The sequence below is a fragment of the Gorilla gorilla genome, chromosome 11, assembly GCF_029281585.2.
Source record: "Gorilla gorilla gorilla isolate KB3781 chromosome 11, NHGRI_mGorGor1-v2.1_pri, whole genome shotgun sequence".
Lineage (NCBI taxonomy): Eukaryota > Metazoa > Chordata > Mammalia > Primates > Hominidae > Gorilla > Gorilla gorilla.
The window spans coordinates 99,362,258-99,376,233 of NC_073235.2; the positions used below are offsets into that span (position 1 = coordinate 99,362,258).

Consider the following 13,976-nt stretch of genomic DNA (forward strand, 5'->3'; position numbering starts at 1 on the left):
GTATGATGTTACAGCCTCAAAGGACACCGTGATAGACTAGGGTGGCGAGTAGCTTCCAAAAATGGCTCCTAGTAATTGCTGTTCCTGCTGTTCACACCCTTGGGGAATCCCTTGCCCTTGAGTATAGATCGGACTTAGTAACTTGCTTCTCATGAATAGAATATGAGAAAAATGATGAAATATCACTTCTGAAATTCAGTTGCAAAAATCTGTGACTCTGTCTTGCTCTTTGTCTCCCTGGCTTTTCTCAGCCTGCTCGCCCGCAAGGCAAGCTGCCATGTTGTGAGCTTCCCTATGGGAAGACCCATCTGGCAAGGAATGGACGGCAGCCAACAGCCATCAAGGAACTGAGGCCCTCAGTGTAACAACCCATGAGAATAATCCTGCCAACAACCATATGAGTGAACTTAGAAATGGATCGTTCCCAGGCCAACACCATGATTACAGGCTGTGAGAGACCCTGGAACAGAAGACCCAGCTAAACTAGGGCTGACTCATAGAAACTGTGGGTTAGGAAACATTTGTTGTTTTAAGCCACTAAGTTTTGGGGTAATTTGTTACACAGCAATAGATAACTAATATACCCAGTCTACTCTAAACAACAGGAAGCACTCACTTGTGGTGTGACTCCTGTTTTACATTCTTTAAGACTGAAAAGCACCCAGATTTGCATATTTGAATAAGAAGGGAGGCAGGGCTGAGTACAAAACCTCCCTTAACATTTCTGCCAGAAAAAAACAAAACATTATATGGCAAGATGGCAACGAAGAGAGAACATCTAGAGGCAGATGTGGTATCATCAGATCACTATCTTCAAAAATTCAAGTTGTATAACTTCTCTAGGATTCAGTTTCTTCCTGAAAGAGCTGGTGATGTGACTGGGCTGGACTGTAATAACTGCTAACATTCTATACTACTTGATTTGGGGAACTCAGGCAGGCACTACCCCCAAGTCTCTTCGTCAACAGCTGGAAACTCCATCATTAGGAATTTGTTCCTTAGTGCTTCCAGAGACTGTCCCTGAAGTTACTACTCAAGATGAAAAATTTTGGATGGTGAGATAGATGGGGAAGGAAATTCTATGGATACCTTTAAGGATAGTGCAGAGATGGAGGTTCTTGTGTTGCTATAAAGTCCCTGAAGGGTAATGGTGACAATACCAAAGATAGGCATGGTTGATTTCACAATTTTGAGGACCTAATAAGCTTCCTCCTTTTTGATGTGGACTATATAACTGATCACATTTCTCCTCTTACCTTGGCTGCAAGGAAGCTGAGAGCAAACACAAGTTCAGTCACAGATACTGTTTTAAATTTTATGGTTCCTTTATCTGTTTGTATTCTTTTTCTCTGTTCTCATTTTTCTATTTCTAGTTTATCACGTCTTTTGTCATAACCCAGCTCAAATCCTTTATGGGCCAGCCTGGGCAATATAGTGAGACCCCATCTCTACAAAAAAACAAAATTAGCTAGGCACAGTGGTGCACATCTGTAGTCCCAGCTACTCGGGAGGCTGAGGTAGGAAGATTACTTCAGCCCAGGAGGTCAAGGCTGCAGTGAGCCGAGATCTCACAACTGCCCATCAGCCTGGACAACAGAGCAGAAAAAAACAAAACAAAACAAAACAAAACAAAACCCTTTATGGAAAAATGTTGGAAGCATAAATACATATAATAAACACAAGCATATATGTTTGAATTTTTTCTCTAATTGTGATAATACAAACATAAATCGTGAATCTGGAGATACACTTTTATCTTGATTATTTTCTAAATTTAAAGTTAATTTGGCTTGAGGGGGTGCAAAGATTTAAATTAGCCTAATTTAGAAAAAGCATAAATTGGAAAAATTAAAACACAAATTGCAACAATATTTGTACCGTTTTTATTTGTAAAAATAACCATCTGAATGCATTTCCATCGTATATTACAGTTAAGTACTTCATTACGTTATTAGAGCATTCAGTAGTTGCAAAAGTATTAAACTGTGCTTGAGAAGATTCAGATTGTTTCAAAGTCATTCACTGAACTAAAAGTCATTTTCCCCATTTTTACAGTCATGACATTTACCAGAGTCATTCAACTCCAATTTACATAAGAAAACATTATAGACAAAATCCCACTGAAATCATCAAACAATATTTTATGCTGTTACAAATATGTTATGCAAAATATAACACTGGCACCAGATTTGTATCATCGTGCTTTACAAAGATATATTGCACATGCTAGAGCATAAAATATGTAGACGAAACTACCAAATAAAAGATATTTGCATTGAATTTTTAGATCACATAAGAAACACATAGAATTACATTTTATACAAACACTCAGATTGTCACTATCTTAAAACGCTTTTCCCCTATAATACTGACCTATGGTTTATAGTTTCGTAAGACGAAAGCATTTTAGCACTGCAAAATCAAACAATTCCTATAGAAAACTTTAGCATTTTCATATTCATTTCAATGCAAGTACAAGGGGAAATAGGAAAAAAGACACTTTATACATTCAAAGAAAAGTTGAAATGAAAACTCACTGGTATCATATTGCTCTGATAACACTCAAATGAAAAAATACAAAACATTCCACAGAACATTTTCAGAATATACAAATATAAAAAGGCACTCTAACTTCATATTACAAGACAATAAAAGGGATGAGTTCTTCAACCAACACAACATATAAGCACACCAAGTTGCTCAACAGTACAAAGAATAACTAGTGCAGCAAATCCATTTGATGTTCTTGTTCTAATTTAATAACAAAATGATAAACCAAGCAGTGTTTACTGCCTAAAGTACCAAAACATACTATGGTGCCCTTTTAGTAGTGATAAATAGAAATACCCTGAGCTATTTACTGTAGAATCATAGCAGATTTTAGGCAATTTGGAGATACTAATGTATTTACCAAAGACAGGCAGACACTGGCAAATAAGTAAGTGCAATGAAACATGATCCTTGTGGTTGTGGTTAAAATACAGTCTAAAAATAACACAAATAAAAGCACTAAGCAACTAAGACTCAGTTAAAAACACATTTTTTTTTCTTAGAAAGCTATGGTGCAAACATAATTTTATTTCTAAGAGATGTAATTAAAATACAGAAATGATAGTTTTTAAAGTCATTTCTTTAAAAAAATTTAGCCTTGGGGTATGGGAGAAAGAGAAAGAGAGGAAGAGAGAGAGAGAGAGATCAGTTGATGTAATGAACAGTTCATTGTGAGCATGATTTCATTTCGTTCCTTTGTCCTCCTTCTATGAGTAAGAGAGTGGGGAAAAGTCAAAACGCAGCTCCATGGAGATAACGTCTCATGGTGAGTCACTGCTTTGCTGAAATGATTCTTGTACTCTCTGCTACACGACAGGAAAAATGTTAACGCTGCTTTGCCATTAAAGCAGGCATTTCATTTCCTGCTTGAAATGCCAACTGAGCAAGATTTCCATTCACTTCTAGAAAAAGACACCGCAGCATATTGTGCTTCTTCAACACTGAACCTCTCTTAATTTTCAGTGTTTTGGTAAAGATAAGGTCATTATTGCTCATTAGCAATTTATCTGCTTTTTAAAAATTCATCTTCTCTAAACAAACGAAAAGGACAGAAGGTGGGAAGCACAACACCAAGAATTCAAAAAACAATGGTGGTGGTGTGGAAAATTTTTAGTGAAATCAATACCAGTTCAATAAATCCTTTGAACAAGTTCTCATTTGTGAAGAACCCAACAGGAGTTTTAATTAAATCCAGGATATTAAGAGTAAGATTAAAGTTTTATAGCTAGATGAAAAATGTAATACAGTTATCTGTCTTTGATCCAGATATGATAGAACATTATTTTTGAAATATCTCACATACACTATAAAATAGCAATTTCCAGGGTGGAAATGGAACTCATTATAAAATGTCAGAGAGTACTGCTCTAATTCGACACATTTCTTTTCTGTCTCTTCCTCAAGTAGAAAATAGCACTTGAGCTGGTGATTTTTATTTCTCCTTTTGGCACATGTGCCCACACACTGCCATCATTTCCCATCAGGTTACTGAGACTATGTGAGCTTTTCAGTGTACTTAGGGTAATTTCTAGATATTTCTTTGTGCTGCCTTTGTGTATATGATCCACTACACATCTGAGTTTTCATCTCGCAGAAGAGCATCCAGACTGCAATGTCTTCTAAGCTCTAAGCTGGCTACAGACTGTGGCTGAGCAGTAGAAGATGCGTAGCCCTCTCTAACCAATGCGGAAGAACCTGAGGGTCATCTGGAAACCTTAGCAGTGGAAATGCTGGGTTTGGCCCTTGGGCTTTTGGCTAGCCCAGGGTCAAGTGGTTTTTTTCACTTTTTTTTTTTTGTTATTCTAAATAAGATACATAGCAATTAAAATAGAGAACAAATAATGGATGTTTCCTCACCATTTGTTTCATTTCAAATAAATATAAACACATTTACATCAAAAGTATATGGACATTTTCTCTAGTTTGGCAAAAAAAAAAAAAAAAAGGTCAACACATCATCAGTTACAAATGTTAAGTGGTCAACTAGAAATCTGTGTCCTAAGAAATATAAAATACAACAAAGACTGGTACACAGAAAGATTACATTTAACTCCATAAAAAAGCTACTTCAGTTCTCACTTGCATTTTGAAGGAAAAAAATGTGTATCTTCCATTTTAGACCGAAGCATTTTGGTCCTCATGTGTAGCTGGCTGATGAACTACACACACACACACATATATATATATATACACACACACATATATGTGTGCATGTGTATGTGCATAATTTTTAAAGAGTCTCATTCTTCTTTTTGTACAGCGGTTCCAGGTGTGGAACGGGGTCCATTTGACCTAGAAGCTTTGGCAGAGGGAGCAGACACAGTATTCACTATGTTGATTTCATCATCAAGTAACTGGCAATCGGTTTTACATGCTAAATCACCCATTTCTACTTTCTGCTTTCACTTTTTTTGTTCCTTTTTGCAGTCACACTTTTCACTGACTTGGCATGACCTTGACTGAGAAGCTCATTTTACTACTGATGAACAATGCTGATGATTCAGATGTTTTTTAAAGTTAGTATTTTGATTTAAGAATAAATTAACAAAGGGTAGTTTCATACTATTTTTGCATATTGTGTCAAAGTTTTGGTGCAATATAATTTTCACCTGAAATGTTATTAGATAAATTTGGGTTCAATCACTTAAGTGAAAATTAGTCACAGGCTTGTTATAGGGAACACTGTGTTAAACAAAAAAAGCAAGTTCAATTTTTCAATTCATCTGGCAACTTTAACAGAGATCCTCAGAAAGAAGTTCTGGATATTTAAATGCTTACTATAGAGAGGATATAAATAGTTGGACTCTCTAAAAAGATTATTACAGGCATTATTTCTGAAGATGAACACCTTTACCTTTGGCTTCTAGTGAGGAAGTAAACATCAAAGTGAGAAGAAGTTTGAGGCATTTCCTATCTGCCTCTTCCCTTCCCTCCCAGGGGACATGAATGTCACACTGATATACTTCTGAGAACTCACTGCTAAATACATGAAAAGAAAAATTATTCATAGCAAACAGCTGCCTCTCTGCTGCATTATCCCCAAAGAACAGGAATTAAATACATCGTTTATTCTTTACTTAAAATGAGAGGTAGACTTTCACAGAAGTATCTTAGATTTAAAGAAAATGTGAAACAAAACAAAACTGGGGCCATCTGTGTGACTGTTCCACCCAACAGCCTCACTGCCCTCCCTCGATTAATTCCTTCTCTACTAGCTTCTGGAAGCCCAGGCCCCAGATAATACTTGAATACAACATAAACCTGGAATTCAAGCTTCTTTCCTTTCCTCCAACACAGGTGATCAAAGAAAAGCTTCTACAGTCCAAAGTCAAAACGTTTCCGAATCAGAATCATTTTCATTGTACCCATCCTCCGAGCCTACGTTGTTACTGCACAGGCTAACCATGCTACCCAGATTGGAGAGGGTCGTCCTGCTCAAATTGTCTTTTTTTAAACAAACGAAGTTGACAGCCATCATTGTACTGGAAGGAGAAAAAGGCATCATGGTAGCCAAAATGAGGGCCAGGCAGTCAGCCACGTCTTTGTTAGGAGCGCAAGCCAGGGCCGGGGTATGACCTGGGCGTAAATGCAGACAAGGCAGTGGTTAGTCCTGGGGAGCCTAGAGGAGGCACGAGCATTCCACAGTACATCTCGGATGATCTCACAGGCGGAGATGTATGTTGAGTTAGAAATCATGCCAGGTAAAAACGAGGAGTTACTTCTCACAAGTCATGCTAGGGGTGAGGCTAGAGGGGGAGGGAGGGGGAGACATTTTATGGAGGGCTTTTTATTTTTGTTTTCAGCTCATATGACTATGACAAGCACAATATCATCCAAAGTTAGGCAGGATTCCAGCCTTCATTTAGTGAACACAAACACAAGGGGGTGGGTGTGGGACACAATTCCACAATAACCAGCAACAGGATAATCAGGAAGATGTTTCCGCCTAAGAGCACACACACACCATGAGCCTCAGGCCTGGGCCTGAGAAGGACTCTCATTCTGAGAACAATGACTTTCCATTGTTAGGTAATTGTGTGTCCAATTAGAAAAGATATTGAAAATTAGATGACTGCAAAAGTGAGTAATGAAGTTTTGTCACTTTATATATGCTTCATAGAAAGTAGACACCAATAACTGGTTTTAGAAAAATGGAATCATTTCAGTAGATCAGAGACAGGAAAGCACAGGTTGTTTGTGATTAAAAATGTACAATCATTTAGGAGAAATTTAACAAATTTTTTTTTTTGACAGAGTTTCACTCTGTCACCCAGGCTGGATTGTAGTGGCATGGGCCTTGATCTTACTACAGCCTTGTCTTCCGGGCTCTAGCAATCCTCCCACCTCAGCCTCCCGAGTAGCTGGGACTGTAGGTGTGTGCCACTACTACCGGCTGATTTTTTCTTTTTTTGGTTTTTTTTTTTTTTTGAGTCAAGGTCTTGCTATGTTTCCCAGGCTGTTCTCAAACTCCTGGGCTCAAGCGATCCTCCCACCTTGGCTTCCCAAAGTCCTGGGATTAAAGGCGTGAGCCATCACACCTGGCCTAACAGAATATTTAAAAATGGCCACTCACCAATCAAAGTCTCAAATCTAAAATGTAATGGATGTGAGAAAATTACTATGCTTGTCATAATTAGAACCATGTTATTCTCATTTAGACTCAATGGATCCAATCCAGATAAGAAAACTGTCTTAACTCATAATATAGGTTCCTTGGGGAGGTAGATTAAGTCTTTGACTTGATTATTTCCTTATCCAACCTTTATCCTACTGGCCTGAAAAGGGTTAGCTGCCTTCTCAGCTGGCCAAAGTTTCCACTACACAGTGAGTAGGGCACTTGCTCAGTAATTCAGAGGAATGGCTCAATGAAACTTAACGTTTTGTTGTTTTGTTTATCATCACTCGACCTGCTCTCCCCACCCTGCCCTTTAGGACATCATTCCTTTTTCTGGTATGAAAACAAATAAGAATGAACAGGTAGTTTAACATTCCATTTCACGAAAGTCAGTGATGAGTAAAGGAATTATGGTTGTACTGCTATATAAAATTGCCCCAAACGTTCCCAGGCCTTTGGGATGCAGGTACGCACCAACCCAGGGCTCTTGTTCCTAAGGTCACTATCAGCTGAACAAACCTTCAACGCAGCAGATTTACACCAGGAAAAGCAAAACTAATTTATTCTATTCTCTTTGACCATTTTGGAGAAAAACTGTGGGCCTCTGCAGGCCAACCCTAAGTCTACAGTAGTGTTAAGAGGGTGAGGGAAGGTGAGGCGGGAAAACCAAGGAAATGGAGTAATAGGGAACTTTCTGCACTTCCTAGATGAGTCAGGTGGGGGACACAGCAGGGTACATGCTAGGATACATGGGGCTGCAAAATCAAAACTAATAAGAGTTAGCTAATGATATCAGTATGGCTGCTTACTTCTGAGAAATAGGCATGAGCTGCTAATTCCAATACCTGTAATAAGCAGTTAATTGAGTTACATTAATACATTATAATACTTTAATTAAATGCCACATTTTAAAAATTACATAATTCATAAACATCCAGAAGTTCCTTTTTTGCTCCCCAAGGTTAATAGGCATTGTGCTTAAAATGGCAGTTTAGTACAATTCTAGTAGCCATTCCTTTCAAAATTTCTTAGGAAGCAGAGTAGAAAGCTTCTGTTAAGAATTTAGTTCATTAGGAAAGGAACATTATACAGATGAGGGGAAGCTTCAAGCCTAGACGTTAATTAAGAAATTTTACTCTTGTTCCTCAAATTTCCATACTGAGAATATGAGTTCTGATCTGTACTTAAAGAAAAAAAAGTTTGATCTCAGAATGAACTTAAATACAATCAAAGATCCAGGTTTTTATTTGAGCCCTTGAGCATGCATTAATGACATGTGTAGTCCCTAACTCTTCAGCATTTGCAGTTAAAATTTTGAGTGTCAACTTGAAACTCTTAGTGTGTCTAAAATATTTTAACCACTGTGCTGAGGAGTTAGAGACCAGCTGCTGGCATTACATGCAAAATGGACAGCACTGAGTGGCCTACAGGTAGACTATGTGATTTACAAAAAGACAGACAGGACAAGTTATCCTTGCTTGATTTCTCACACACAGGACTTCCAAGGGGGACAGAATTCTTAAGTGCCTTTTATACTAGCTCCTATCTTTCTCATTTCCTCTGACTTCAACTAGCTTATGGAAGGTACCTGCAGTCGCTGTTGACTTTTTCCACTTACCATTTTCATCTACAGCAAATACACAGGCCCCTTTGGCCAGCAACTCCTCAACTACCACCTTTAAGCCATTGCGCGCAGCGACGTGGAGGGGTCTAAAAAACACAAGACCGAGCATCAGTTGTGATACATATTTGGGTGAGAATGTGGAATTTTGGTTAGCCCATGTCACTAAAAGGAAGAAGTACTTAGACTCTACAAATAGTACATGGATGTTTTTACTTAAGAAAAAAAAATGCTGACCAGATCTTTTCCAGGTGCTAATGGTCCAACTGTTGTTGTATTTTTGGCCCAGATCTTGCTGCAGATATTACAAATATTCTGCATCTCAAACAATCTCAATGACAGTAAATACGAAGACAGAGGAAGAACTCAAGCTTTGTTGTGTTTTGCAGAAGGCCCTTTACTGCTTGATTTCTAACACAGCATTTGAATCACTGTTTCACACAGTTCAACAATATGACTGGCATTAATATCAGTCATATATATGTATAATTTCAAACTTCCTTGTTACTACTAAATGCACACAGATGTTTTACTGAATTTATAATACCTTAAAGAATTATGTCAAACTCAGTATATTGTGCTATATACTGCTTAAGAATCTTTTTTTTTTTTTTTTGAGACAGGGTCTCACTCTGTCACCCAGGCTGGAGTGCAGTGGCACGATCACAGCTCACTGCAGCGTTGACCTTCTGCTGGGCTCAAGTGATTCTCCTGCCTCAGTCTCCTGTGTAGCTGGGACTACAGGTGCAAACCACCGTGGCTGGCTAATTTTTTAATTTTTTGTAGAGAAGGGGTTTCATCATGTTGGCCAGGCTGGTCTCAAACTCCCGGGCTCAAGTGATCTACTTGCCTCAGCCTCCCAAAGTGCCGGGATTATAGGCATGAGCCACGACACCCAGCCAACAGTCTTCTTCTTCTTCTTCTTTTTTTCTTTTTTTTTTTTGTGGGGGGACAGTCTCGCTCTTGTTGCCCAGGCTGGAGTGGTGCAGTGGCACGATCTCAGCTCACAGCAACCTCCACCTCCCAGGTTCAAGTGATTCTCCTGCCTCAGCCTCCCAAGTAGCTGAGGTTACAGGCACCCGCCATCATGCCCAGCTAATTTTGTTGTTGTTGTATTTTTAGTAGAGATGGGGTTTCACCATGTTGGCCAGGCTGGTCATGAACTCCTGGCCTCAAGTAATCCAACTGCCTCGGCCTCCCAAAGTGCTGGGATTAAAGGCATGAGCCACCACGCCCGGCTTAAGAATCTTAAATGAAAAAAATTCCTTTGCCTTTAAAACAAATGCATAAATAATTTCCTAAAGTGGAAAATGAAACAGCTTTTAGATCTTCCACACCAAGGGTTACACTGAATTATATTAAAATATAATTAAGACAAATAGCTTAGAAACTCTTCAAATGTATTCTGGGAACCTGATTTGCAAAACTGTCATTTTCCAGTCAGAATACATAATGCTAATACATAATACAAATAGTTTCCCCAAATATGTCAGTCCATAAAATTTTTCTAACAGCCCACTAAATTTATAATACTACCCCAGAAATATCAGCAAAGAAAAACAGAGACTTCACAAAATTAAATGAAGACATATCAAAAGAAGGATTCTAACTAAAACTGCCCAGCTTGGTCAGCACTTGTAGGTATGTGACTGTCACCTTCATGCAGGGGAAGCCAGGACTGCATCTTTCACCACTGTGCTCCCCAGACCTAGTCTGGCACACAGCAGGCTCTTAATACTTATTGAATAAATGACTATGACCCTGGGTTCAAGTCCAACTTTAGTAGTTACACTTACGTCTGCAGTGCATTATTTTTTGCATTAATAAGGCTCTCGTCTTGTATCTTGTCAAGTATTAACAAGGCACATTTTTCATGACCCTAATAAAGAAAAAGAATGATAAGAAATGCAAGACAGAGACACAGAAAAGTTACTGAGAAATTTCTTCATTATGATTTAAATTGAAAATGAATGTCGTCTGCCTAAGAACATTCTATAGGGCTATTTTCTGAGTAATTTTTTTTCTTCTCAACAATAAATGGGCTCCAGACACTCTAAGAGTCCTAATAAGGTCTATTAGAACTTGGTTAACATAAGTCTGATCTAAAATATTAATACTGCTACGATAAATTTTAAAATTAATCCCCAGAGAGGTAAAGCAGATGCTAGTTCAGCTAGGTCAGCTGGTAACTAGCGAATAGAAATAGGAATACTGTCTGAATCCCATAACATTTAGCATACATCAAAAGTCCCACCTCCTATTTCAAGACGTCAGTTACTACTTCAATTATCCATTTATCCTTGGAATTCCCATTACATCTATTATCTATATCATTCATCATCAATTGCCTTATATTGTGAAGAAACCCTATTTCAGGAAAACTCATTGTTTTCTTCTTCAATCAGTGGAAGATATCTCTGTACCTTATGAAGATAGATGGTTAATAATTTTTGAAAATCAACTGATGAGTCAGAGACTCTTACAATTTCAGGCCTGGTACCCTTTTAAGGGGTTATGTCTTCCTAAGCCCTTGCTAATCAACATGTGGCGGGCAGACCAGTCACATTAGTATTACTGGGAGTTAGAACTGCTGAATCTCAAGCTCTGCCCCAGACCTAATATATCAGAATCTGTTTTTTTCACAGAACTCCCAGGTGATTCGTTTGCATGATAAAGTTTGAAAAGCATTGCACTTATATTCACCAAAATACTACACCTTGAAATAAACTTCATAAGGCTGAGCACTTTTTGTGGTTCCCATGGGCTTCCCAGAGCATGAAGTGAGAAAATGTAAGCAATGAAAGGAATGGCTGAGACTACTGGTACCATATAGGTAACACTGATAATATTTTAACTACATTGAAATAAATCACCGGCATGGGTGCCAACTGGCTTCGTACTATAATGCCTTGTATGGGAGACCCTTAAATATAATTTTAGAAATGTCCATGGAGGTTTCATTCTGAGGCACTGCTGTTGGAAGGTAAACTGTTGTGACCTCGTAAGAGGGCAAGTTGGTCTAAAAATATTTATATCTGGCCGGGTGCGGTGGCTCTTGCCTGTAATCCTAGCACTTTGGGATGCCAAGGTGGGCGGATCACGAGGTCAGGAGTTCGAGACCAGCCTGGCCAGCATGGTGAAACTCCATCTCTCCTAAAAAATACAAAAATTAGCCGGGCATGGTGGCGCATGCCTGTAGTACCAGCTACTCGGGTGGCTGAGGCAGGAGAATTACTTGAACTTGGGAGGCGGAGGTTGCAGTGGGCCAAGATTGTGCCACTGCACTCCAGCCTGGGCAACAGAGTAAGACTCTGCCTCAAAAAAAAAAAAAAAAAAAAAAATTATATCCTTAGACTCAATAATTCCACACTTAGGAATTTATCTTAAAGTAATGAGTAAGGATGTTTATAAAAGATTCCTCTGCAATAAGCATTATTTATACAGGTTGAGCATCCCAAATTCGAAAATCTGAAATAAAAAATGCTACAAAATCCAAAACTTTTTGAATATTGACATAACACTCAGATTTTTGGATTTGGGATAATCAACATGTATAATACAAATATTCCAAAATCCAAAAAAATCCTAAATCTGAAACACTTCTAGTTCCAGGAATTTCAGGTAAGAGATACTGAACTTGTACTAGCATATAACTGAAAACAAGTTATTTGTCTAATAATAGGAGATGGGTTGAATAAAAGATGGCCCATTCCTAAGCTGAAATGCTACATATCTTCTAAAATACCATAAAACATGATGTTTAAAAGATATTAATATTATACGATTCAGCAACATAACCAAGTTTTGTAAAATCATATATATGATATAAAAGATAAATTATATATATATAATTTTATATAAGTTATCTTTTTTTTTTTTGAGATGGAGTTTCACTCTTGTTGTCCAGGCTGGAGTGCAATGGAGTGATCTCAGCTCACTGCAACCTCTGCCTCCCGGGTTCAAACGACGCTCCTGGCTCAGCCTCCTGAATAGCTGGGATTACAGGCATGAGCCACCATGCCCGGGTAATTTTGTATTTTTAGTAGAGACAGGGTTTGTCCATTATGGTCAGGCTGGTCTCGAACTCCCGACCTCAGGTGATCCACCTGCCTCGGCCTCCCAAAGTGTTGGGATTATAGGTATGAGCCACCGCTCCTGGCCTAAAATTTATCTTTTATGGAAGAAGGAATCTTGAGCAACATGTGAACACACCACTATTTGAAAAAAAAAAAACACATTTTTTGCATTGAACTATACAACAGAAAAAAGGGGGAAGGGTAGAAATACACATAGATCTATTTATTTGCTTCACAGTAGAGTATTTTTTGGCTGTGTTACTACAATGTCTTCAAATGGAACAAAATGAAAACAAGTAAAACTGCTTATACTTTACAAGCCACATAACTAAGGTCCTCACTTTTATGTGGTACCAAAATGTGGTACAACAACCAGAGAGACAGATACAATGGCAGCATCAAGACAGACAGACTACAGCAAGAATGCAAGTGGCAAATGCCATGAAAAGCATGTCCTCATCATTTGTGTTGATGAAGATATGCTTCTTCAACACGAATGCGTTGTTGGGTCTGTCCTTTCCTTCTCACCCTTCCACTTTCAGTTGACAAGACCCTGGGAAAATGTACATCTTAACTAAGAGCCATGCTACACAGTTCTGAGGTAGAATTTCAGTGTTATTATTACTGTTATTATTATAACGTGAAGTAATAATATTTTAAATTCATTTACATACTTTACTACAAGCCAAATGTAAGGGTGTATTCAAGTCCTTATCCTTTACAGTCAGATCAGCCTGGGCACTGTTCACCAAAATATCTGTAGAAAAAGCCCAAAAGAGGGTTACTTAGATGAGATGCTAATTACATGCATTTTGAAGAAGTTACTACAAACACAATAACATATTTAAATTAGTACAGTTCACATAATCATATTTAATGTATTTAAAGAAAAAAGGGAGTAATTTATTCTCATATCTGTGCTATCCAAATCCAAGGTTAATAGACACTAATTTTAACTGCTTTTACAGTTCATTATTCCCAGTTAAAATGATTCTGTTGTTATACCTGGTTTCTAAATGTTGAGAATTTCATTGCAGAAGGGTTAGCTCTTTGACAAGGTCCACCAAGAATCAAAAAACAGGGAACTGAAAGACACTTGAGCAGGTAGAATCAG

General features: G+C 38.1%; 1 protein-coding gene across 5 annotated transcripts in view; it reads right to left on the reverse strand.

The window, feature by feature from the left end:
- ANKRD44 (ankyrin repeat domain 44) overlaps positions 1 to 13,976 on the reverse strand; it is a 348,412-nt gene that overhangs the window by 23,809 nt on the left and 310,627 nt on the right. For 2 of the 5 annotated variants that reach the window (XM_031008706.2, XM_031008708.3), the window contains exons 25-28: positions 13,537 to 13,619; positions 10,583 to 10,665; positions 8,784 to 8,875; positions 1,861 to 6,126 (exon numbers count right to left, since the gene is read on the reverse strand). In XM_031008706.2, the coding sequence (XP_030864566.1) occupies positions 5,879 to 6,126; positions 8,784 to 8,875; positions 10,583 to 10,665; positions 13,537 to 13,619 (506 nt within the window). In that variant the 3' untranslated portion in view covers positions 1,861 to 5,878. Of the gene's footprint in view, positions 1 to 1,860; positions 6,127 to 8,783; positions 8,876 to 10,582; positions 10,666 to 13,536; positions 13,620 to 13,976 lie in introns of those variants that run through there. The other 3 variants (XM_055379331.2, XM_055379330.2, XM_019022688.4) reach the window with 2 other exon arrangements.